The sequence below is a fragment of the Ochotona curzoniae genome, unplaced genomic scaffold (assembly GCF_017591425.1).
Source record: "Ochotona curzoniae isolate NIBS_2020 unplaced genomic scaffold, NIBS_Ocur_1.0 contig_3520, whole genome shotgun sequence".
Taxonomy (NCBI): domain Eukaryota; kingdom Metazoa; phylum Chordata; class Mammalia; order Lagomorpha; family Ochotonidae; genus Ochotona; species Ochotona curzoniae.
The window spans coordinates 20,393,305-20,419,584 of NW_024465894.1; the positions used below are offsets into that span (position 1 = coordinate 20,393,305).

Sequence of the window (26,280 nt, forward strand, 5' to 3'; positions counted from 1 at the left end):
AAAAGGCGGGGTAGGGGGTGTTGGGGGGAGGAAGCCGAAATTCAGAAACAGCTTCTCCCCTTCCGGGGGGGGGGGCCGGGGTAGGGGACAGCTCCCAACCACGAAAAGAACTCGCGTTTGTTTTCTTTCTCGCAAAGAGAAGACCACGACTCCCGCGGCGCCGCCGCGCGGGGTGGGGGAAAGGTTGGGGGTTGGGAGGGTAGGGGAGAACTCAACGCGAGAAGGAGTCACGACGACAGGATGGGGGTAGGGGGTGGCTGGTTACCGTCACGCCGCGGCCAGAGGAGCGAGCGGAGCCGCGGCGTGCGGGGCGCGAGTGCGCCGCTCTCTGCGGGTCTCCGAAGCGAAAGGCACAGTTTGGGGCGCCGGGGAGAGAGGGGTGGGTGGCCCCAGGGTGCACTCTAGCAGGCCGGACGCACGGGCACCTGCAGGAGGATGACCTGTCTGTTCTCGGACGGGTGGCACTTGTTGATGTGCCGCGTGAGGCCCGGCGAGCTGTAGAAGGTGGCGGGGCAGTATTTGCAAGGGAACACCTGGGCGGCGTGCAGCAGGCGCAGGTGGCGCTCCTGGGCGCCCTTGCTGGGGAACGTCTCCCCACATACCGGGCACAGATGGCACTCGGCGGCGGACGCAGCCAGGCTCAGCACGCCGGCCGCCTCGCCGTCGCCGGGCGCCTCCTGGGGTGCCGCCTTCTCTTCGGGCCCTGGATACAGGGCCTTTAGGTCCTCGGTCGGGGGCGCCGGCGACGGGCCCTTGGCCTGCAGCGCCTGATGGTGGGCCAGCAGGTGCTTGCGCAGATAGGCCTGGCGGCGGAACTTCTTGGCGCAGTGGTGGCACTCATAGAGCCCGTCCTCCGAGCCCGATTCGGATACGCCCCCGGGGCTCGGCGTGTCCCGGTCGCTACCACCGCCGCCCGGTGTCTCCCTCGCCTCCGCCCTGGCAGCGGCCTCGGGCTCCGGAGCGCGGGCGGCAGCGGCGGCGGGCGCCGGCCTCGGCTTGTGCCAGCGGCGGTGCGAAGCCAGATTGGCGGGGCAGCTGAAGACCTTGGCACACTCGGGGCAGCGATACTCCACGCGCACGATGCGCGAGCACTTATGCTGCGCCAGCGCGAACGGGTCAGCGTACTCCTCCTTGCACAGCTGGCAGATGAACTCCCCCAGGGGCCGCGCTGCACCCCCCGCGCGACCCCGCGGCGCCTCCACCGGGCCCTCCTTGATCTTGAGCCCCAACACTGGCGACGTGGTCACCTCGTCCTCGAAGTGCAGCTTGCGGATGGCCTTGGGTTTCTTGGCGTTGGGGGCCTTGGCTACCTTGGCTGGGGGCTCCGCCGCGGTGGCGGCGGCGGCGGAGGAGGGGGGCCCGGGCCGCTTGCCCGGTGGCCGGAGGGCGGCGGCAGGGGGCAGCGGGGGTCCGGGCCCTGGGCCGCGAGCCGCCTCGGCGCCGGCCGAGAACGCCGTGCCCATCTTGAGCTCGGCGGGCGCATAGAGCAGTGCGTCGCCGCCGCAGGTGCCGCCACCGCCCGCGCCGTTCGCGCCACTGCCACCGCCGGCGCCGGCGCCTCCGCCTCCCAGCAGCGCGGCGGGCGTAGGGAAGGACTCGGCCGACACCGGCGAGCCGAGGTTAAAGCTGCGCTCGAAGTACTTGTGCTTCTCGTGCTCGCGGCTCACGGGCCGCGTGGGGCTGTAGAGCGGGGCAGGGTGCGCGGCCTCGGGATTGCCGAAGTGTGTGGCCCGCGGGGGTGGCTGCGGGCCCGGCGCGCAGGCGAGCGCGGCGGCGAGCACCGCATGGGCGCGCTCGGCGGGCGGCGGCAGTGGCCCCGGACCCGGGCTCGGCGCCGGGGGCTCGGCGCGGGCGCCCCCGCAGCCCGGCGTGAGCAGCGGCGCGCGATCGCCGTCCTCGCCGCCGCGGACCCGGTAGGACACGGGCGTGGACTTCTTGCTGCGCTTCACCAGGAAGCCGCGGGGCATGTTGGCGCGGCGCTAGGGCCCGGCACGGATTCGGTGGCACCGCCGCGCTCGACTCCGGCGGCCGCGGTGGCGCTCAGTGTCGCCAGCCCATGGCCCCGGGCACGGCGGCTGCGGAACTCGCGTGGCGCTCGCGGTGGTGCGGGCGGCAGCAGATCGGCCCGGCTCTGTGCCCCGCACGCGCGGCCCTGTCCCCGGCTCCCGGCGCCGCTCCCTTTTTAACGGGGGGAGGGGGTCATTGTTCTCGCCTCCCGCTTTCTCCGGAGCCAATCAGCGCGGCCGCAGCTCCTCCGCCGGGCAGGGTTGGGAGGGCACCGGAGCGGCAAAAAAAAAAAAAAAAGGGGGGTGTGTGTGGGCGGGACTCGGGGGTCGCCCGCTAGGTGCGGCAGATGTACCTGAGGGCGCGGGCCCCCCCGCCCCGCGCGCCCCTCCCGGCCGAGGCACACGCCCTGCCCCGCCTCCCTTCACGGTCTGCTGCTCCTCTATGGCGAGCCGCACGTGCCTGGGCTTTGTGTCTCTCCTCCGGGGGAGCGCGGAGCCGCCAAATGGGCCCGTCCATCAGCGCGACAATGCGCGTCCCCCCCTTCCCACCCCCTTCCCGCGCTCTCGGGGAGGAGGGTGGGATTACCCCGCGGGTCGCGAGCGAAATAGCAACAAAGGAGAAGAATGGCCCCAAATCTGTCAGGAGGGTTCCAGGCGCGAGCCGGGGACAGGGGGTTGTGCGCGCTGAGTGGGTGGGGGCGGGGTGGTGGGTGATCGCCAGCGCGGGCACGGTTGGAGAGCCGGCACGGAGGCTGATGGGGAAACTGGGCCAGGGAAGGAAGTCTCTAGAAGTGCGTACGGCTCGAGGCCCGGCTCAGGGTGGTCCGAGTAACTCTGGTTCCGTGAAAAAAAAACCGGAGCCCCCAAGTTGCGGGGCGTGGGTCGGGGATCTGGGCTTGCTGGCCGCTGCAGCCGAGGGCGCCGTGTGTGCACACAGTGGCCACCTGGCCGGCAGGGCAAATCTCCGGAGTTTGACCAACAGTTGACATGCTTTCTCCATCGCTGGAGCGGGGTGCGGGACGAGCTGGGCAAGGTTCCAGAGGGAACTCGTATTTTTCAACTCTATCTATCTATCTATCTACCATCTATCATCTATCTATCGATGCTAAGTTCCCCGTGAATCTGGGTGCTCGGAGGGCGGGGTGGAGCCCAGTCCCCGCTCCGGCCCGGTCGCGGTTAGAGCTTCGTTCATCCAAAGCCAGTTGGACAGAGCCGGAAAGGCGCGCTCCGCCTCGCGCGCCCTGGTGAAGTTGGCCTCATGCATTTTCATTCCGGGCGGGCATTTTGTCTGCCGGTTGACATCAGATGCTAAATCAAGGGCTCCAATCAAGGCACTGCGGAATAAAGGGGCCGCCTGTCTGGGCGCAGGCACCCCCACCCCCGGAGCCTTGCCCCTTCACCTTTGTAAAGGAAATTAACCTCGTGCTATTGAGCGCGCGTCGCGGCCAATCTGGACGCCAAAGAGACGCGTGCTGCCTGCCGGGGGGAGGTGGGGGGAGAGCAATCTGTCCTCCGAGGCAGGCTGCAGCCTCCGCAAGGACAAGCCGCCGCCCCCGCGCCACCAGGGACAGGCGACGGCGGAGAGGACCCCCCTCCCCACTCCCCTCCCCTCCCAGCCGCCAGCCTCCGCCGAGCGCCCCGCCCCGCCCCGACCCGGTGGAGGCACAAAAGAGGCGGGTGTCCAGGGGTGGGGATGGGATCCCGGAGGGCCGGTGGCCGGGGGACGAGCCGCAAAGCCACGACGTCAGGTGTCCCGCGGGCAAGCGGAGCCTGGCGTGGCCGGCCAGGGCAGTCACCCAGACTCTGCCGAGCTTTGGGCACTTCAAATTGCGTGTGCGGGGTTTTCTTTTCCGCTTTCATTCCTCTGACGGCAACTGAGTGTTTAGGCCTTTCCCTCTGGAAAACAAACAAACAAACAAACAACAAACAACAACAACAAAAACACCCTGGCGTGAAAATAAAAGCCCGCGAGAGAGAAGTTTGGAGGAAGAGAGTTGTCTGGGATACCTTCTCAAGGAGTTCATCGAGTTGGTTACTCCAGGGGCAAGACACCTGGTGATTTTTAATGCTTGTGGATTCAAGAGAAAACCCACACCCGGCAAAGAGAACACGCGGGGGCACTTTGGGAGGGTTGTCACTTGGGTTTCTGAAATGCTGACCCTCACTGAGGCTAACTCTGGAAACTGGGAGGGCCTGCAGCGACTTTCTTGTTGCATCAGTCTGTTTGCCTCTGTTGTTCCCGTGCTGCACGGAGCAGAGACAGCTTCTGCGCTCGGAGTGCCAGCTGCATTGTGGCCTAATATGCCAGAGGCTGAGCCTGCCCGCTCCAGCTGAGTGTGGGGGCTCTGAAGGGGCGTCTGTAGCCGCTGCTTTGACAGGCTAACAGAAAGACAGCCACCTTGTGAAAGCCTTCAGTTATTAGAACACCTATTGGTTTAATGAGGGTGGGAGACAGAGGGTTGGACCACTCACCAAAACAACACCACAGTCCCCAAATAAAACCCCTGTCCAAGAGAACTGCGTGTTCGGTTTCGCCAGGGGGATCTACCGAATGCTGTTCAATAGAACTGGCTTCTTATCTCGTGTCTGGGTGTCTCTTCTGACTAGGCTTGTTTGCGGGAAGGACATCTGTTTTCAGACAGGTACAATGCAAAATAAGTGGAGACTTGAGAAGAGGGACAAGCCTTGGAAACTAACTTAGTAACTCAGCCGCCGAAGACCAGCCACGCTAGCTCGCTCGCACGCGCGCGCATACACGCCGACAACCTCCCAGCAGGTGGGCGTCCTCGGAGCTCCACCGCCTCTGGTTTCAGAGAATCCGCGCCCCCGCAGGATGCAACCTTCAAGTCATGGCATTTGTCTTCCTCTGGAAGTAGCCAGGCATCTCCACTTGGCACTCCCGCAGCCGCCCTTGGGGCACTGCGGTTCCGAGTAGGGGCAGAGCGCGGTCGGGTTGGGGCTTCCAGACACAGTAGAAGGAATTAAAGCTGGGCACCGGGTGTCCTCTCCAGTCTCCACGAGGTCCACCCTTTCCTACCGGCTGATTGCTAAGCGCTTAGGCAAGACTCGTGGCTGGGAGTGAGGAGTGGGCTGGGGGTGCTTTTTGCTTTTCCTCCGCCTTTCTCCGACGGCTGCAGAGCCGGAGGTCGCTGGCGCCCCAAGCTCTCCGTGACGGCCTTGCGCGGTTACAGTCGTGGCAAGCTCCCGGGTTCTTCGTGACTCCACCCCCCAACTTGAGAAATGGTGGCTCTTTGGCGTGTTCAAGGCTTCCCCTGAATCCTCAGATTCTAAATCCCACCCCACTGTTGAAATAAGGTTTATAGACGCAAGGTGGCAGCTATCCGTGCCCCCCGCCGCTCTCCCCATCCCCACTCTAACGCACACCCCTCCTCTGAGTTTCAGAGTGGCACCCACGCGCGGTCTTCGGTCCCCGCGAGCAGGCGGCTGGCGCACTTTGCCACCGCCAAGTCCCTGGAGGGGGCCGTCGCCCCAGCACATCCCGCGCGCCAGACCCGAGCCTGGGGAGAGGCTTTGTGTTTGCAGGAATGAGGGGTTGTTGTGTCAGCCCCGGGGGCACGCGAGAGACACGCGCAGTCCGCCTGCCGCCCCGCCCGGCCCGGCCCGGCCCCGGGCCCCCAGCCGTCGCCTTTGTTCGGCACATTAGCATAAAGCTGCCACAGACCTCCCGTTTAAATAATTCCACACAAAAGGAGAGTGCATGAAAGAGAACGAACAAGGGGCGAGTGTGCGAGGCTGCTCCGTCCGCCCGCGCGGCGCTAGAGCGTTTCCCTCCCCTCGAGTTTTCAGAGCCCCCGGCAATCTGCTGAGCGCGGGTGACTGCGGCCGGGTACCGCGGGCAGGCTGGCCGTCGGGGCCGCGGCGCTCTCGGCTGCTAGAAGGGCTCTTGGGGCTGTTAGGGTCTTTTTTTTAATTAATTAATTAATTTTTAAAAAATGTGTTTGCCTCGGATGGCACCCTCTGGGCTGGGAAGGGATGAGGCGGGGGCGGGGGGCTGCTTTGGCGAGGACCTCGGGGACAGGAGGGTGGAGATGACGAAAGCCAGCCGAGGACGCCTTGGATGGCTTTGAGATCTGGGGCTCAGAAACGGATCGCCTGGCCACCTGCGTGGGGAGCCATGGCCTCTAGCCCTGAGAGCTCTGGTTACCCACAAACCCGAGACTCCCCACCCCGCACCGTGGCTGGAAGTGGTCTTTCTGTAGAGAACCCTCTGGTGCAACACACCGCATACACAGGCACACCGGCACTCCTGCACACTCGCGAGTGGACGCCAAGGCCTCCAGGCTCCTGGGAATTGGCACCAAGGGCACACCTTTTGCCGTGTTCTGGGTTCAACCCAGGGTTTGGAGATGTTACAAGGGTAGTGTTGTGCACCCCGGCCCCGGGCCCCCAAGGTCTTCTAGCCGGTTTCTTTCCCCTTTCTCGCCCTTCCTCCCTCGGTCTCTCCCCCCTCCTTCCTTCCCACACCTGTCCCAGCGTCGCTCCTCCGGTCTCTCCCCGCGCCCCCTCCCCGCCCCCGCCCGATCTCCTCCGCTCCCTCTCCCCGCAGGCCAACGTGTGTTACTTTATTTGTCTAGAGAGAGCCTATTTGTTCAGTGATGTGTGGCCTCCTGGTCGCCTGCTTTAATGGGGGCCGTGGAGGCTGGGTTCGCTGCGCATTAGCATACAGCTGCCCGGCTCCGCGCCCGGCCGCGGCTTGCTTCAACCCGGCCTTATCAGCGCCGCTTCTCCCACCGGCCAACAATCGGACAGCGCCTCGCGCGCCGCCACTTTCCAGCCCCCGAGTGGCTCGGACTCGGCTTAACACTCCATCACCGGGCCGGCTCCCCCTTCCCCTTCCGGGGGTAAATATTGATAGACGGCTTTTACTTTCTGCCCACCTAGCAGTGTTTTCTCCCCGTCTTAGACTTTCCCTCCACCCCCTTCAGGCCTGCCCGCCTGCCTGCCTGCCTGTGATATGCTTGCGTGCCATTTAGCATCGTTTGGGTCAGGGCGGGTTTGCCATCCCACCCCTCCCACACAATCCGTTTTCTCAACAGACATCAGCCAGGAGACCCTCGGAGGTCTTTGGCGAGATCGAGTGGGCCCCTGTGATTGGAGGAGGTGGAGGTGGGGAGAATAAAACTTTGTAAAACTCACTCCCGGGTTTTGTTGTTGTTTCGTCAGTATTTTGTGGGGTTAGGAGGACAGAATTCCCAGAGAGGACGCGGAGAGCTGGAGATGGTGCCCACCCCTCAGTCTCTCCCACAGTCAGGTCAGGTCTTCCCCATCCCCCCTTCTCATCCACTGAACCACCACCCCAAGTCCTTAAAAGGACCCTCTGGTAGCTGGACCCCACTAGCCCACCGACTCTTAGGGCGCCTGCACTCGGGACCCTGAAATGCTACAAGTTGCTGAGTGACAAAGCCTGGGTGCCCAGTGGTCTTGGAGTCCGGAGGCGACCCTCTGGCTGTGTGGGGGATAAGGGCTGCAGGAGTCCCCCCTCCCAGCACTGTGTAGGCTGGAGAGGGTCACTTTCACATGCCTGGGATTTTTGTGGGTCACAGAAGCACCCCCACTGTGGCTGTTTGTTGTCTCCACGCCAGGATCCCAGGCCTGGGGACCTGGGCGTTGGCTCTGTTTGTGGATGCATTTGGTGGGGGTGGGGGGGGGACACATACTCTCTTGGAAAGATGCGAGGTGGGGAGCTATGCCTGCCAGGCGTTGCGCTCCTCATGTGTGTGTCTGAGAGAGGGGTGTGTGTGTGTGTGTGTGTGTGTGTGTGTGTGTGTGTGTGTGTGTTGGGGGCCAAATCCCAAGGCGTGGCCCAGGAACGATTGTTCTCCCATTCTGACTACACAGTCTGCACCATATGGCCCTGGCCGGGCTCTCCCCCTAAATGCCCCCACGCGTCTGTGCGAACCATACATGTGAAGGAATTAGCGGCCTTCACTGCCTATTCTTGCCTGCTGCCTCAGAGACCAGCTTTCTGGAACCCTCATATATATATCTACATACAGGTCTATAGAGCGACTTTGTGGCTTCAACAACAACAATCAAGCCACCTTACAGCCAACCAAGAAAAAAAAAAAAGTGGATCAGAAACTGAAATTGTGTTCATGAAAAACCGATCCTGGTCAGAGGGAAACTGATGTGACAGGATCTAACGAAAGAGCCCCAGGTAGCTGGCTGTGTGTGTGTGTGTGCTGGGGGGTGGTGGGGAGGGCTGAAGGTATTCCTACAGGTTCTGGAACCGACGCATTCCCCACAGGGCAGTGAACTGGCTGTCTTTGCAAGCAGCAGCCCTGGTTCCTGGCACCTCACCGCGGCTTAGTCACCTCAGACCTGCAGCTTCCAGAGTTTTCGGTGCCTTTCCACCGAAGGTCTGGGACAGGAGGCTGAAGTTGTTTTTTTTTTTTTTTCCCACCACAGTCAACTCTGCTGCTGTGCCACAGATCTAATTTCTCATCCTCTATTTACCGATCTTCCATTCTCTGGGCATATGACTTTTTTTTTTTAATCACTCCTGAGTTCTACTGGGTAAACACGTGTAGCAAGAACAAAACTGGCGGCAGAACGCACTCCAGGAAATCAAACAGAATCACGCCCAGGGTTTGAACAACAACAACCCCACCAAAGTTTCCTTGGGGCGCGGTGGAGATGATCTCATTTGGTGGCTGAGATGTCCCCGGTGCCAGGGACCGGGACGCCCGGACACACGTGCGCCACCTGCTGGGACCGACAGGGAACTGTGGGCCCCGAGGGTGCAGAGCCCGGGGCCAGCAGCTACACCACGCCTGGCCAAGCGTACATGGGCAGGTGGTAGTAGTTGTAGTGCAGGTAGTCCAGGATGCTCCTTTCCACCAGGGGCTTGTAGATGCTGTCCTCGAAGACCCTCTGGAGGTACTGCTGCGGCTTCTCGCTCAGCTCCAGCTCCTCGTCCTCAATCTGCCTGGCCAGCTCCTCCAGGGAGGGAAGCGCTTCTTCCTGGAAGGTAACGGGGAAGGGCTCCATTGAGGTAGGCAGGCTAGGTGCCCCCAGGGAGGGTGTAGGTATGTGCCTGGGGAGCGGCCCAGGGAGGAGGGAGGGCAATGGTGCCCCTCCCCAGGTGTGAGTATGTGCATGTGTGTATACATATATACTAGATTTGTATACATTATGGCCAGGTACAATATAAGGTAAACTTCTCCCCCCCCCCATTTTTTTTTAAGTTAGAGAGATCTGCCATCCTCCACTCCCCCAAATGGTCTCGTGGTTGGGATGGGGGAGGTGAGAATCCACATGCTTCTTCCGGGTATCCCACGAGGGTGCACTGGCCCAAGCACTGGGCTATGATCCACTGCTTTCCCAGGAACATTAGCAGGGAGCTGAATGGAAAGTGGAGCAGGCCAGGACACTAAACTGGTACGCATGGAGGGTGCCAGTGGTTGCAGGTGTAGCAAACCACTGTGCTAGCCCCAAACTTGGTGGTTTTCAGAACTGTTAAGGTGTGCGCTAACAGCAGGGACCTGACAGTATACCCTTACACCCTGGTATGGCCATTACACCCCACTCCATGTGCTGGGTTTCTTCTCATCCCCTGCAGATCAGGCTCTTTGCCCTCCTTGTTCCTCCCTGTCCCAGCCTCCCCCAGCAACTGTCTCTCCGCTTCCTATCCTGATGGATCTGATCATGTGGGGTCGATGAGCGGAATCAGGCAGACTCTGTCTGTGTGTGACTGGTTCGTGTCACTTAATGTGCTGCCTGCACTTCAAAGCTCACCAGTGATGGTCGTTTAAAACCCTGACTGTTCCAGACAAAAAAAATCTCTCTGTAGGTTTCCAAAACAAGCATGACCTCGATCAAATGTTAGTACTTGCAAACTCCTGGGTGGTCCACTTTACTTGGTTACAGTCCCTAAGAGATAGGATGTTTACAGCCTTAAACAAACTGTTGGTAGATCTGAGTTGTGGCATGACAATTAAAGCCAATTCCTGCAAAGATGGCATTCCATGTAGGTGCTTGTTAAAGTCCTGGCTACTCTACTTCTAATCCCATTTCCTGCTAACGTGCCTGGGAAAGCAGTGGAAGATGACCGAATCAGAAGAAGCTCCTGGCTCCTTGCTTTGGCCTGGCTCCATCCTGACCATTGTGGCCACCTACAAAGTGAATCTCTCTCCCTCTCATGGGCTGTGGCTTTCTGTGGGCAGGTACGCAGGTTTGTGGGTGCCCTGTCCTTTCTAAAGCACTCTGGGGGACACCATGCAGAACCCCCAACTGCATCCTCACCTGCCGCCCAGCACCAGGGGCTGCATCATCTGCTCCTCTCTGTATGCCCACATGGTTTTGGATGTCTTGTAATGAAGTTTTTTTAAAAAAAATTCTTTTAAGATTTATTTTATTTGCCTGAAAGGCAGAGTTGAAGATGGGACGGGGTGAGGAAAGACGGGGAGAGGGCTCTTCCATCCACTAGTTCTCTCCAAATGGCTGCAAAAGCCAGGCCTAGGTCAGGCTCAGGACAGGAGCTGGAGACTCATCAGGGTCTCCCACAAGGGTGCAGGAGCTCAAGCACTTGGACCATCCTCTGTTGCTTTCCCAGGTGAAAAGTAGGGAGCTGGATGGGAAGTGGAGCAACCGGGCTCCCACTGTGATGTTTTTTTTTTTAAAGATTTATTTTTATTATATTTTCATTGGAAAGGCAGATATACAGAGAGGAGAGACAGAGAGGAAGATCTTCCGTCCGATGATTCACTCCCCAAGTGAGCAATGGTCGATGCTATGCCGATCCGAAGCCAGGAGCCTCTTCCGGGTCTCCCACGCGGGTGCAGGGTCCCAAAGCTTTGGGCTGTCCTCGACTGCTTTCCCAGGCCACAAGCAGGGAGCTGGAAGGGAAGCGGGGCTGCCGGGATTAGAACTGGCGCCCATATGGGATCCCGGGCATGCAAGGCGAGGACCTTAACCACTTGCGCCACCACGCTGGGCCCTGTGATGTTTTAAAATAAATGATTAGGGGTAGGTGTGTGACACAGCAATCTGCCTCCCATGGAGGCGCCGGTTCAAGCCCTGGCTACTCTACTTGGGATCCAGCTCCCTCCTGATGTGACTCTCTCACTTCCACTGACAGATGAACTGTGTAATTCATGGCACGATTATAGTCCCTAAGCTTCAGGCGTGCACATGTGTGGCCTGGCAGTTCCCTCATCAGAGTCCCTAGGAGTTATTCCTCTTCCCAAATCCTGAACTATTGTGTACTACTAGGGCAGACCCTGGGGGGCAGTGAGGATGGCTCAAGAGATGGGGGCTCCTGCCTTCCCAGAGGTTGAGCTAGATTTAGCTCCTGGGTCACGGTTGCAACCCTCTGGCATTTGGGGAGTGAGCCAGCCTGCCAAGTGCAAGTGGCAGTGGAGATGCAAGCACTGTCCATTTAGACAGCGGAGACTCCCTGGGACCCCGGCAGGAGGGAAGGTGAGAGTCCAAGCTGGCTCTCTGAACACAGATGTTACCCTTCCAAGCTCTGCGACAGACTACAGGATGTCAAGAAACAATTTCATTTAAAACTTTACAGGCAGAGAGAAAGATCTTCCCATTCTGCCGGTTCACTCCACACAGGGCTGCAACGCCGGAGCTGAGCTGATCCAAAGCCAGGAGCCTCCTCCAGGTCTCCCATACGGGTACAGGGGTCCGAGGCTCTGGGCCATCCTCTGCTGCTTTCCTAGGCCATAAGAGGGAAACTGGGTGGGAAGTGGAGCAGCACAACTGGCACCCTTGTGGGATGCTGGTGCAACAGGAAGATTAGCTTGCTACATAATGGCAACAGCTGGTGTTCGTAGTCTTTTTCTTTTAGTAGAAGTGGGTTTCAACATTTGAGTGTCTTCCCCTTACATCTTTAAGACAACACATGTACACGTGTGAACATACATCAATGTTCCAACAACTGACAAAGAAACTAAAGGAATGCAACTTTCCTTTTAAGGGTGAGTAACTCATAGCCAGCTTATAGGCAGCACTGTTAGCTGCTCGTGACAAGACAGTTATCAAGAGGAAAAAAGAAACTTGCTCCCTTTGCCCCGTCAAAGAATTACACAAAATAACTTGCCCTGATACATCACCCACAGAGGCTTGCATGTGCGGCGGTTTCTTTGTAGTGTATAGTTAGCTTAACAAGTAAAGCCGTGGAATCAGAGTTGTGGCATAGTGTGTTAAACCTCTCCCTGCGGCACTGGCATCTCATATGGGCTCTGGTTCAAGTCCCAGCTGCTCCCCTTCTGATCCAGCTCCCTGCTAATGTGCATCAGAACATAGAAGATGGTCCAAATGCTTGGGTCCATGAATCCAAGTGGGAGACAGGGAAGAAGCTCCTGGCTCCTGGCTTCAGACTAGTCCAGGTCCACCAATTGTGGTCATTTGGGGGAGTGAACCAGCAGATGGAAGATATCTCTCTCTCTCTCTCTCTCAACTGTTTAAAAGGCAGCAGCAGCAGCAGCCAAGCCAGAAAACGAGAATGCAGAGGGGAGCCCAAATGACCAACAGCTTTCAGCTGCTTGTAATTTGCAAGGAACAAACCTCACGTCCATCCATCGCACGTACCTTCTTGGAGGCGATGATCTGACGGAGCTCTTTCCGGAGATCAATAAAGCGGTCGTGGAAGAGGGCCATGCACCACGACTCCGTGAAGTAGCTGGCGAGGCAAGGGGACAGAGTCGGTGAGCTGGTGGCCTGCTCATTACCATTAATAAAGTATTTTACCTGCTTTTTTTTTTTTGCCTTTATAAATAACAGTTCTGGCCCCAGTGCAATCGTTTGCTCATAAAATGCCTTGTGGAACAGCTTGGTCAATCAATGTCTTAAATGGATGTTCCTGATGTCAGGCCAGGTTCCCTAATTACATTTAAAGTGCTTTAATTCAGAGCTGGGGCAAGACCCAGGGAAGAATCCTGATTTTTATCAGGCTTTAAAAGCCTGAAGACTTGTGAGAAAACGGTGTCCCCACTCCCTGTCCTCGTCAGACACAACCAGATTGCAGGATTAACTGAACTGCTGCATAAACAAATTAAATTTGGGGGAGACAGTGACACAAATGCTGTTCGTCATTAAGGTTTCTGGCTAAATAATGAGCAGAAAACCAGGCCACCTGGGTGGGGTGGCACGGTCTGGGCGCTGCTGGGCCCGCCTTAATTGAATCTCCCTCAGCCCCCCAGCGGTTCTCTTTGGGTAACTTCGCGCTGAAAGCCGAGAGAGAGTGCTCTTCCGCACGGAGGACCAAACGGCCAGCTCTCGGAGGGCTGAGCGAGCTGCTGCCTTCTTGGAATAATCGAGAACAGTCACTGTCACTTCAGCCCTTGCTCGCAGAGGGGGTGTCTTGGAGGAGGACAGCCTGGGCTCACGACTCAGTGTATGCTAGATGAGCCCTTTTCTGTGGACCCGGTCGGCCGTGCCTGTTGCTGGCAGTGGGGGGGGTCAGGTGTGTGCACGGGGCTGCGTGGCGACGGGAGGAGGAGGCCCTGGTGGCCATGGGTACGGCTGTGCCTCCTGGGTCCTGAACATGACAGGCAGACCTTAGGGACACAGGTGGGCCCAGGGAGCTCTGGAGGCCTTGGAAGGCAAGCATGGTGATAGCAGGTTCTGTCAGGACTGCCGGGTGCCCACCTGTACCAGGTATTGCCTGACACCAACTCACCCAATTTCCTGCTCAATCACTTGCCTTGTTCTTCAGTGCCTAGATTTATCCAACTATAAATTCACTAAGCACGTATTCCTTTTTTATAAAGATTTCTTTGAAAAAGCAGAGGGGTCCAGTGTCGTAGCCTAGTGGCTGGAGCCCTTGCTTTGCATGCTCTGGTATCCCATAGGGATGCCAGTTTGTGTCATGGTTGCTCTACTTACCATCCAGCTTCCTGTTGTGGCCTAGAAAAGCAATGGAGGATGGGCCAAAGTCTTGGGACCCTGTGCCCAGGTGGCCTGGTTTTCTGCTCATGTGGGAGACCCAGAAGAAGCTCCTGGCTCCTGGCTTCAGATCGGCTCAGCCCCAGCCATTGCGGCCACTTGGGGAGTAAAGATTAAAGATCTTTCTCCTCTCTGTAAATCTGACTTTCCAATAAAAAATAAAAATAAATCTTTAAATAAGTAATATCTGAAAAGCAGAGTTTCAGAGAGAGAGAAGGAGAGACAGGCATCTTTCATGTACTGGTTCACCCCCCAGATGGTCACAATGGCCTGAGCAGTGCTGATCCAGAGCTTGTAGCCAGGAGCTTCTTTTTGGATCTCCCATGTGGATGCAGGAGCCCAAGCACCTGAGTCCTCTGCTTCTGTGTCAGCAGGCAGCTGGGTGGGAAGTGGAGCAGCTGGGGCTCAAACCGGAGCCCAGATGCGATGATGGCACTGTAGGTAGCAGCTCAACGCCACAGCGCTGGTCCCATTAATGAATTGTAAATACAAATTTTAAAAAAATTCATACTTTCAAAAAAAGGGAGACTCTTATGTGTCATTGTATGTTACCTTGCTGGTTGCTCAGGAGTCTTCAGGAGAGACGTATTCCAGCAGGTGGGCTCAAGGACCCAGGCCAGGTGACCAGAACCCCGCCAGATCCCCAGCCCCTTGGGGCTCATGAGCCTGTCACTCACTGTGCAGACAAGCACAGGGACCTGGGCCAAGCACCCCGACCCCCGGATCCCCTATCCCCGGGGCTCATGAATCCAGCAACTCTCTCGCAGGTGTCTTTTTTTTTTTTTTTTTTAAATATTTTTGTTTATTTTATTTATGTTGGAAAGGCAGATATATAGAGTGAAGGAGAGACAGAAAGAAAGATCTTCCATCCACTGATTCACTCCCAAGTGGTTGCAATGGCCAGAGCTGATCCTATCCAAAGTCAGGAGCCAGGAGTTTCTTCTGGTTCTCCCATGCAGGTGCAGGTTCCCAAGGCTTTGGGCCATCCTTTCCTGCTTTTCCAGGTCACAAGCAGGGAGCTGGATGGGAAATGGAGCAGCTGGGACACAAAGTAGTGCCCGAATGGGATCCCAATGTGTGCAAGGCGAGGATTTAGCCACTGAGTCATTGCTCAGGGCCCATGAAGTATTTCTTGGAGTTTGTCAGAATCTTTAGCTAATGCTTTCCTTGATTTAAACCTAGAAACGTCAGATAAGGGATTCTGAAAGCAAAACCAAGCAGCTGTTTGAGGAGCAGCTGTAACTTCTGCCTGCTACAGCTGGGGTGATCTTGAGCTTGTCTGATGTAACCCCTCTCGGTCTAAGTCTTTGTGGCAGTAGCAAAGAAGACAGTGACGCTGCTCCTAATTTTACCAGTAACCACCAGGATTCCAGAGGAAGGAGCTGGCCTGCTGCCTGGCATAGGGGCCGGGGGCCATACCAGCTAGGACTATTTTTACTATTACTGTTCTTTATCGTGCTGCCTCTTGATGTTTGTGGAGGCTGCCTTTCTGGGGCGAACTGGGCGGCAGCTACGTGACCGAATACGTCTTGTTTGCTGATTCACTGCAGAATTGCAGTGTTTCTCCTTGGGCTTTCGTCCACGCAGGGGGTTCTGCATAAACACACCTGCCCGCCATGTTGCAGGTCAGTAAAGGAAGGAGAGACTTCATCACAAACCCTCATTAAGTTTTATCCTGTACCCAAGAATTAAAAAGACATAAATAAAAGTAACACAGAAGTCATTCCAGTGAGGCTTGGATTTTTTCTTTTTTTTCTTGCCTGCTTATTTTGTTGCATGTGCCAGTTATACCCTAACGGCTAAGCTAGTTGTTCATACGAGGCATTAAGTTGGGGAACGTGAACCAGGCCAAGGTTCAGAGCGCAGAGCCTGATTTTCTGCTGACCTGCCCAACCCTGCCTGCCTGGCCAGAGCACACAGGCTTCCTCGTGGAAGTGGTGTGAAGCTTGTCCCCACAATGGCTGCTTTTTCCTGCGGCTCGGCTGGGACCTTAGTGTCCCCTTCACCTTTTGCTGGGCTTGCCAAGCTGGGCTTGGCGTCTGCTTCCCGCGCCTGCTTGCAGCTGGGGGCCGAGAGACCCAGAGTTTAGCTCTGAGTGGCTTCCTTTTCATGCGCATCGGTGGGATGTCTTTGCTCGCTGCTGCTTTATTAGGGACTGCATTAATAGAATTTGTACGAGAAATCCAGGGCCCTCCTGTTGCCGGCTACTGACATTGATTGGTTATTTAAGTTCAGGGCTTAATAGTTCCAAGCAAGGCCAGCATTGAGTTCCACGCAGAAAGGGGAGCTCTTAGCATGGCAGCTTCCCTTCCTCTGCGCCATTCCTCTTATTCTGACTTCTCTTTTCATAGAAAGCATAGCCATTTGCCATTAATTAGGCTGCCAAAAGCCGGGCCCTAGCATTAGGGTTGTAGCCATTCAGTACAGCACTCGGCCGTGCTCATTTCCTATCTATTTTCTGCAAAAAAGAAAAGGGGGAGGCGTGCATATCTGCACGCTGAGCCCCCGGTGAGGCTGGGGAAGGGGGCGGGGTGCATATGCCAGGTGGGATCATCGTGTGTGAGAGTAAGGCTGTGAGCGCTAGCAAGCCCCAAGAAGTAAGGCATTTGGCAGCCTCCGGTTAATATGCTTAGCAGGAATACCATTCACCGATGCAGGAATACCATTCACCGATGCAGGAAGGCACACATCATGTTTAACGCATGTCTATGAGAATTAAATAAGGGGTATGCATTCAAAACAGTTCCCTTTTGTAACCCGCTTTTTGAATCCACTTGTTCATATATTTTTTTGGTGATTTTTTTTTAATCCACATTGAGGAATGACAAGCTGTTCCTTGATTCTTTACAATTGCACGTTTGAGGTCTCTAAAACTGACAAGGAGGGTAACAGGTTATTACCCATAACTCATGGGGAAGTATTAGAATTGTTCAGTCCACGCTGATACCAACAAATAAATGAAAAGATAGAATGAGGAAAGGGCACAATTCTTCTTTGCAGTGGGATGCTAACTAGTCAACAACGACAGTAAATGAATCAGGCAAGAGTTGCAGGTGGATGCTAAATTAGAGGGAGATAGCGTGATGGGAAGCAGAGCTTGACACAGTATCAGAGTAGAGTCAGTTAATGACAAAGGGAGAGCAGTGCGCTTCTGGGGAGTGGCCTGCAGCCTCCACGTCCTGCAGTCATGCTGATACGCGGGGCAGGAGGGTGTTCAGGGCCTCCCCACAGGCTGTACCGGGAAGGGCCCAGCACCTGTCCTGCGCTTCCTGCCAAAATGCACAACCTGCAATAGATGATGAGGAGTCAATCTCATCTGAGCAGACATTCTGTAGAATGACAGACCCATGCTTCTCCAACGGAATGCCCGTGGAAGGCAGAGGCTGAGGGAGGGAGGGGAGGCTGCCATGGTGAAGCCCGGATCAGAACCTCGGGTACCGTCCCTGCCACTCCGCCTCTGATCCAGCTGATGCACCTGGGAAGGCAGTGAAAGATGGTGCATGTCCTTGGGTCTCTGCCACCCATGTGGGAGACCCGAGTGGAGCTCCAGGTTGTGCGGCCATTCGGGGGCTGAACCAGTGGATAGAAGATTCCCTCTCTATAACTCTGCCTTTCACCCATCACTTTTGCAAAAGAAAAAGCAGAGTTTGTTTGTTTGTTTTTTACAAAAATAGTATATCTAGAGAGAAAGCTCAGCAGTGTAGATGTTTGTAAGTTTTCTTACTGGCTCACTCCCTCCATCCCTTCTTCCTTCCTTTCCCCCTCTCCTCTCCTCTCCTCGCTTCCTTCTTTACTTCTTCCTTGCTTGCTTCCTTCCTTCCTTCCTTTTTCTTCTCTCTCTCTCTCTCCTCTCTCTCTCTGTCTCCGTCTCTTCTAGATCTTGATCTATTTCGTTTCTGTACCTTTGCATCCCATGCTAGTATACAGATCAGATAACTGCATCTGAAAGTCGGAAACTCTTTCTTCCTGTCTTTGGAGTGCTGCTGCATTTGGGGTTATTTGTGATCCTGATTTTTTTAAGGGAGCATGGTGAGGATACGGAGGAAAGCTGAACTTCTCCTAATACAGTTTCCACATGTTTGTGACGCTGTGAGGCTCTTCATTTGTTGGAACCTTCTCTTGGGGCCCAGTGGCATTTCTTTGCTTTCCTGTTGCTGAGCTCTGAAGAAAGGCCTGGAGAGCTTGTCTGGATGATACTCCCATTCGAGCTCGAACCAGAACCCTCTGCCAGCTGAGATTTCAGCGGTGAGAGATTGAGTGACAAGCGCAGTGGGAGGGAGAGAGCTCGGACCTCGAGGGCAGGCAGGGTGCTTTGTCTCAGCATGGTGATTCACAAGAGTTTTAGCTGCATAATCACATCATTAAGGGCCATCTGATATTATTGAAAACAAAGTTGTTATTGTGATACTTTCACAATCTCAAGCCTGAGAAGCCTCTCATGGTCTAATTCAATAACTAAGCTACTTAAAGGTACAAAGTCGTGAGGAAGAACAGATTTTTAGCAAATTTGATTTTCATTAATGCGAGATGAATGTCTTCCATGAAACACTTTCAGATCATATTAATGACAGGATAGCAAACAGCATCCATGGGTTGCTAGGCAACGCACAGACCCTTTAACAATCTCCTCTGAACTTGAGAGGCCACAGGGAGAGGATGCCGGAGCTCCGAGGACAGTCCCTATGTCTTGGCAACTGCTCCTGCAGCAAGGGAACTGGGAGAATGAGAAGGAAGGAAGGGAATTGAGGGCACTGTCCATCATAGTGAATACTGTGTGTGCCTCTTCACTCTCCCTTCTGTTGCGTTGCCTCACTGTGTGGGAGAGCCAGGACCGAGAAGGGGGTTTAAACGGAGAGGTCAGTCTGTGTGTCCTTCCCTCTGCTTGGGCAAGCAACAGGCTGCCATGAAGCCAGGGTGAGAAAAGGGGTTATTTGCTGAGCTTTCCTTTGCAGGCGTCGTCTGCCATCCCACCTCCCAGCAGTTCTGCTGTCCTTCCCCGAGTCCATAAATAATCTACACATTTCAGTTAAGAATTACTGTGCAACCACCTCCCCAAAACCTAGAGGCTTGGAGCCAGGGTGAGGGGCATGTATGGAGTATAGATGGTGCAGGGCCACTAGGGTGATGAAAGTTTTGTCACTTGTATGTCTGACATCTGTGTTGGGATTACTGGAAAGTTTGGCTCAGCTGGGACACTGACCAGCCAATTCACACTGCCTGGGCTTCCTCACTACATGGTTGCCTCAGGATGTCACGAAAATATGACAGAATGTTCTCACAAAACAAGGTGGGAGTTGGCATGGTCTTCTATCCGCTGGCCCCAGGAGTCATGTAGCCCCACTTCTGCCAAACTCCGGTGGTAAGAACAGTCCCAAAGCTTGCCCATGTCCAGTGGCAGTGGACAGAGACTTCACTCTATGGAGAGAGCGCCAAATCCCATGTGGTCCTAATGTGGAATTGGCACACAAGGCCAGGCCAGGCCAGTGGCCTGCTCTCTTGGGCATATGGAGCTGGGGGTGCTGAGAGGCATCCAGATGGTTCTATAGGTTTGAGGATTTGTGTCCTGGAACATGGGAGCTGTGGGGCAAGCAGACCAAGTCAGCGTGAAGATGAGGATGCAGCTACCGCCCGGTCCCACCTGCCAAGAGAGCCTAAGCCATCACTGGTCTTTCACATGTAACGTGCAACCTTGATCTTTACAACCTGTTCTTTTGCAGTTATCACTCTGACTGGGTTCTGCTGTTTGCAGTCAAAGACTCTTACATAATTCTCATCAACAGATGATTTTTCAGGTGATTTTCCTAACATGATTGTGACGGGCTGGGGCTGGTATGGTGGTGTAACACATAAATACAGGAATTACGATGCTGGCATCCCATGATGGGCACTGGTTCATGTTTCGGCTGTTCCACCTCTGATCCAGTTCTCCACTAAATGTTTGGGAAAGCAGTGGAAGATGGCCCAAGTCCTTGGGCCCCTGCTACCCACGTGGGAGATCCGGAGGAAGCTCTGGCTCCAGCTTCCACCTGGCCTAGTGCTGGCCGATGCTGGGGCCACGGGGAGCAAACGAGAGAAGGGAAGCTCTCTCTGGTTCTAACTTTGACTTTCAAAATAATAAATCTTTTTTTTTTGAATTATGTGATGAATTATCTAAGTGTGCATTTTTGTTTATTGATTTTTAATCATCGTTATTTAACTTCTGTTGTCATAAATGAAGTTTTTTTAAACATAACCTCCATGTTTCCTTCTGAATTTCCTAGTTTATGTAACAGCTTTTGAATTCTGTGATTATTTTAACAAATAAATATTAATCACTCTCTTTTCTTGTGGTTTTTACTGTTCTTAGAGTTAATCACTCTGTTTATTTTTCTCTTAGCTTTCACTGTCTCTGACACAATGTTTCCAGAATGTTCCAGCAGTTCTGTAAAATGCCTCTCCATGTCCCTTTATTTCTTCTTCTGGGTTTCTCTTTTCCCTGTTTGCTTGTTCTCTTGGCCATGTGGCCTTCAGTGTCACAGCCTTCTGTTTTAGTTTATAATTTTGGCGTTTTTCTTTTCTTTCTTTCTTTTTCTTTTTTCTTTCTTTCTTTTTTTTTTTTTTTGGTTAGGATTTTGATTATTTATTTGGAAATCAGAGAGAGAAACCTTCCATTGGCTGGTTTACTCTCCACATGGCTGAAATGGCCGGGCCAAGGCTGGCTCAGGTGAAAGCCAGGATCTAGGAATTCCAATGAGGTCTCCCACCTGCATAGATAACGGAGACTCAAGCACGTGGAGCCAGGCACATGAGCAGGATTTGAAGTGGAACAGCCAGGATTCAAACTGGTGCTTGCATGGGATGCTGGCAGTGCAGGTGACAGTCCCACAATGTTGCTTTGTAATATGTTTAATCAGAAGTATGTTGTGATAAAGCGCCAGCTCCTGCTTCCCAGTTTTCCATCAGTTGTCAGATTATGGTCAATCTCATGCTTTCCCTGGTCAATCTACTCTTTTTTTATTTTCTCCTGGGTATTTTGAAAACTCACTGAAAATGGGACACAGGCAAATGGGGGGACGGTGCCTTCTCTGTTTCCTTCCTACCCACAGGGAATTCAGCCCCTGCACTCCCCTCGCTGCATCGCACGGCTCTGGCACAGACCATGGGAGCTGTAGGAGGGGTGTTATGGGAGCCCAGAAGCGGGAGGAGAGGCCAGAAGCAGCCCAGGACTCCGCTGATGCTGAGGAGTGCACAGATGTATTCGTCTGCCAAGGACTCTCCTGCATCCCCAAACAGCCTTGTCCCCAGCCTCAGGGCTTGGATGTGCCCTGATGGTGGTTCCAAAGGGGTGGACAGACTCAGGATCTGGGCCGCTCAGCCGTCATCCCCAGGGAGTTTTCCATGGACCTCTGGATTCCCTCTGTTTTCCTAACACCAGAGTGCCACACACCTTAGCCTGGAGCCCCGCCTCGACTTCCACTTAAAGTGGAGCCCAATCCCAGATCAGGAACAAAGAGCTGGCAGTATTTCAAATGCCCCCAGGCATGGGCACTTAGCAGCCCACACTGGAGGATCTGGGTTTGATTCTTGTCTCTGGCCCCCAGTGCCAGCTTTCATCACAGTGCCAACCCAAAGAGGCAACAGTGACAGCTCACAGGCCTGGGTTCCTGCTACCCAACAGGGGAGACCCAGACTGTGAACCTGGCTCCTGGCTTTAGCCGCCCCATTGAGGGCATCTGGACCAGGTGATGCAACTCTTTCTTGCTCTTTTTCACATCACCTCTTTGTCTTTCAAAAAAAACTCCTGGTTCCAGAAGCCCCCACCTTCCATGCCAGCTGATTGCTCATCCCTTGATGCAGTTCTGGGACACAGGTAAGACTCCTCCAGCATATCTGTTGATTTGGGCTGGGTCCTTTCACCTGCAAGCTGCAGCTCCTGACCAGTCACCACTGAAAGTGTATCAACAACAAAGCCTTCTCCCTTAACATTTGGATATGAATGAGTTACAAAACGAAACACAAAAATCTTCCTAAAACGGTTACCAGTGATGCTGACTGAGTGCCCTCCCTCTTGAAGGTCCATGCGCAGTGGCTACCGGCGCTGACTCCAGGGAGCCATCAGCTCCTTGGTGAATGGCTACATGGAGACAGCCCTCCCAAAGGGTCTTCGTGTCCCTGCCCATATGCGGTGCCCAGTCTGTACTCCAGACAGGTGCACAGGTGCCTTTGCAGAACCTGCAGGCATGACGGCCAGGGCTCACACTGGTCAGGTTCTCAAGTCCTTCAATACCCCAGCTTCTGACAACAAAGCGTGCAATTAAGATCCTATGCAAGGCCAAGTTCAAATCCCCTGGCCACGTCCTGAACAAGTGGGGCCATACCAAGCTTCCTGCAAATGCATTTGAAGGCAGGGTGGCCCGGAAGCAGCTTACCCCAGGTGGTCGTGGGGTCTAACAAATTCCTGGGTAAGGAGCAGGCCCTACTCTCAAGAGAGCTGTCTCCCCCTTAACCACACCAAGCATTGAATATTGTTTCCTGGCAGGAAAAAGTACTCTAAAAAATGCTTCTCCTCTTCAGATTTCTTCCTACTTAACGTGCTACAGGCTGAGCTGCCGCAATAAAGGCCTAGGTGAGCAGGTAATGAAGAAATCGGGGGTGGGGTGAGTCTAATCCTCGCTGGGATCCCAGCATCCTCGGACCTCCCTTGCATAAGAAACACCTGTGGATCTGCCTGAGGACAAGGATGGGTGCAGGCAGCTGGACAGCACTGGGGAGCTGGAGGCCTAAGGTGTCCGGCAAAGAAGACTGCTATTGAGTCCGGGTTAACAAGTGGTAGCGCTGTTCAATTATCACGTACGGGAAGACTGCAGCTGGCAGGTGCACTTGTCAGCTGGGACAGCGAGTGGCTGGGGACTCATCACTCAGCCTGCTGAGGGGCGCAGGAGCTTCCTCCCGGCAAGCCCTGCGGCCTCCAGCGTGGTGGATGCTTTCCTATTTCACTTGGATTTGTTCCTAATGATTGAACTATAGATTATGAATGCTGTGGACCTCTGATCCCAGCGTGACTGTGCTAGGCTCTATTCGGCCCTCAGAGTCTTCGGCACGTTCCCTGGCCTGGTGCACAGTGCTCTGGCAGCTGTCGGAGCCGCTGGGTCCAGGAGGGTACCGTGGGATCCGAACTGTGGCTCCTATTAGCAGCTGTGCGGACTTGGTGGATGGATTTTGGCACTCTCTTCTCCCCAGATCACCAAGGGTGAGTAAATAATAAGTCAAAAGACACAGCTCGGGGTTTGCTGCGGGGTGGCGGCAACAGTGTTTCTGCAAATCTGTCATTTGGCAAAGTTCTCTGGGTTGAGTGAGGCTGGGGAGCCATGTGCTGGGCTGCACAGGGTCTGCAGCAGTGGGATCGTAGGGCAGTGTGCTGCAGGTGCCTTGGTCCCCTTGGGGCCAGTTCTGAGCTGAATGTTTTCTTCTATGGTCTACACAACAGCCCCCCGGGGTAGAGCTGCATGGGAAACAAGGTATAGAGGAAACTGGGTGGCTCTCATCATACAGCACCTCCCGGCGAAGTCTCAAGGATCACACGCGTGTTCCCTCCTTTCCACCCATGTTGTCGGCACCTGTGAGATGTGGGAAAGTCTTTTGGGGTCTGGAGGAGGAATACAAGGCTGGAACAACGTCAGTGCCTGGCACTGGAGGCAAGTGTAGCTAATGTGGTTGGGTGTGAGGAGGGTTCCCAAAAGTCTTGAGACAGGTGCCACTGTCAACTGTTGGAAAAAACAAGATACTCTCTTCCTGCCTTTGTGGCAGCCCCTTGATGTGTGGGGACACACTGCAGCACCAGACTTGGGGTGAAGAACATTTGTCTGTTTTTTTGCCCATTTGGGCGACGGGCTGAACAACTTAAGCTGCAGGAGTTTCACTTCTCATGGTTGTGGAGTCTTGAAGTCCAAGATCAAAGTGACAGGATGGTCATTTCCTGGTAAGAACTCTCTTCCTGGCTAGCAGATGGCCACTGCCTTGCTCCTCATGTGGTAGAGATGTTGCTCTCTAGTTCTTCTGCTACTGCCAAAGTCCTATTGGATCAGGGGTCTACTCTTGGGACCTCAGTTGCCCTTAGAAACCTCCTAAGGATCTTTTCTGCAGATCCAGTCACGCTAGTGCTTAAGGCATCAATACATGAATTTGGCAGAACCAGGATGATTCTGTAGTACTGGAATCATCAGTGGGATCATTGGCTGGGGAACAGCACACTGACAGACAAGTGAAGAAGGCCAATGGGTTGAAGAACGACCCCAGAGGTTTTGACTGGATATAAACAGGGTGGTCTAGGTAATACAAAGGGGGTGGTTTATGTCATTTAGTAGCCTGGAGATGTCATTATATGGTATGTAATAAATGCTTTCTAAAATTTGAAGGGTAAAAAAAAAAAAAACCAGCCAAATAAACAAAATCGAATACCTGAAGGAGCCATTGTTTCCTGGCTTGCATTGTTATTGAGGTAAGATCTGTTGCTCTTCTCTTTAGTCCCCTGTGTCAACAATGTGCATGTTGGGGTCAGCATTGTGGTGCAGCAAGCTAGGCTGCCACCTGTGATGCTGGCATCCCACACGAGCACTGGTTTGAGTCCTGGTTGCTCCTCTTCTGATCTGACTTCTGCTAATGGGCCTGGGAACATCACGGGCCAAGGGGCCAAGGGCCAAGGGGCTGTTGCAACCATTTGGGAAGCAAACCAGTGGATGGAAAATCTTTCTCTTTCTGTGTCTCCTTTTGATTCTGCCTTTCAACTAAATTAATTAATCTTTAAGAAAATAAATAATGTACATGTTTTTTTCTTGTTGCTTTTAAGATTTTCCTGTTTATCACTGGTTCAAGAAGCTTGACTATGATATCCATTGGTATGTTTTCTTCGAGTTTTCATGATTGAGATGTCTTGAGCTTCTCAGATCTGTGGATTTATAGTTTACATTGCATTTGGCAATAGTTGGGCCATTAAAATGGCACTTTAAAAAATTTTGTAAAATGGAATTAAAAGATATGGCTATTTTGGTGTAAAAGTTTATATGCAAAAAACGTGAATTTGTTCAGAGCTTTTGTATTTCTCCATGCCACTTGAAATTGTTGCTTAGTTCACTAAGAGGTACCTATTTTTTAAAATTCTTTTTTCTCTCTCTCTCTGCTCCATCTTGATTATCTACAAGTTCACAAATCCTTTTTCATTGGGATCTAATCTGCCTTATTCTTGTTCAGTGTAGTTATCTATTTCAGACACAATAATGTTCATCTCTGGAAGTTGGATGTGAATCTTCATACACCTTGGACACCTTAACATATAGTTATAATAACCATCTTAATATGTGTATCTGCTAATTTTAACATTTGTAACAGTTTGGAATTAGTTTGGGGTGACTGATTGCACGTTTCCATTTCTTTGCATCCCTGGTGATTTTTTTTCTGAATGGATGCCAGAAATTCTGCATTCCACTTTGTTGGGTATTAGGATTTTCAGTGTTCCGATACACATGTTGACCTTGTTTCTGGATACAGGTATTAAGAACATATTCCTGTCTTGTTTCCCAGATGTTTAAAGTGGGACTGCTTTGTCTAGGGCTTCTTGTTTCCCGCTACGGAGCCCCTTCCGTGTTCTCTTCTAGCCTGGAGATTTTCAGGCACTGTTGACAGCCCCATGTGAGTGCTGGTACTGTAACCTCTAACCCTTCTAGCTGGTTTTTGCCCTCGCTTGGGCCCCTTTCTCACCTACAGGTGCTGACAGGTGCTCAACCGCATGCTCACAGTGGCTCTTGTGCTTAACTGTACCTCTCTGTGTGTAGCTCTGTCATGCGCCTTGGCCTCTCCAGATACTCAGACCCATCCCCAACTCAGAGAATCTGCTGTTGGGCTCTGCCTGGGTCCCACTTCCCTTCCCATTAGCAGAAACTCTCCAGTTAACAGACTGGATCAATGACAGGGTTGATGCAGGTCCCTAAGAGCAACACATAATTATAATCAATTGATGGCTATTTTCAAAAGGAGTTAAGGATTTAAAAAGCTGATACTGAAATGAATTCATTCTATCTAGTGTCATATGCTACAAATGTGTTATATATGTGTCCATGTGATTAAAGAAAATCCTTAAGAGCTTGGTTTAATTGACTTACAGTAAAAAGTGCTCATATAAAATTATTAACCCAGATTTCTTGGGTTTACATAATATGAAATAAATCTGTGACAGACTTAGCTGTCCTAAGTAATGGATCATATGTTGATATTATGTGCTAATTCTTTTATTTAAGGCTTTTCTTTATTTTTGTAACTGACCCAGGTAAAAAAGGTTTTACTTGGAGAAGGTTTTTAGTGTTTCCTGTTGTCTTTCTGAGTC

At 53.7% G+C, this 26,280-nt stretch overlaps 2 protein-coding genes across 2 annotated transcripts in view; both read right to left on the reverse strand.

Moving 5' to 3' along the window:
* Positions 1-401: 401 nt before the first annotated feature.
* On the reverse strand, positions 402-1,967 carry INSM1 (INSM transcriptional repressor 1). The gene has a single exon (XM_040981179.1). It carries the CDS (start codon positions 1,965-1,967, stop codon positions 402-404), a length of 1,566 nt encoding a protein of 521 aa, XP_040837113.1.
* Positions 1,968-8,789: 6,822 nt separating this feature from the next.
* The window catches only part of CFAP61 (cilia and flagella associated protein 61), a 188,566-nt gene continuing 171,075 nt past the window's right edge, over positions 8,790-26,280 (reverse strand). Inside the window, exons 25-26 of the mRNA XM_040981267.1 lie at positions 12,570-12,660; positions 8,790-8,990 (exon numbers count right to left, since the gene is read on the reverse strand). Of these exons, the coding sequence (XP_040837201.1) occupies positions 8,790-8,990; positions 12,570-12,660 (292 nt within the window). The remainder of the gene's footprint in view (positions 8,991-12,569; positions 12,661-26,280) is intronic.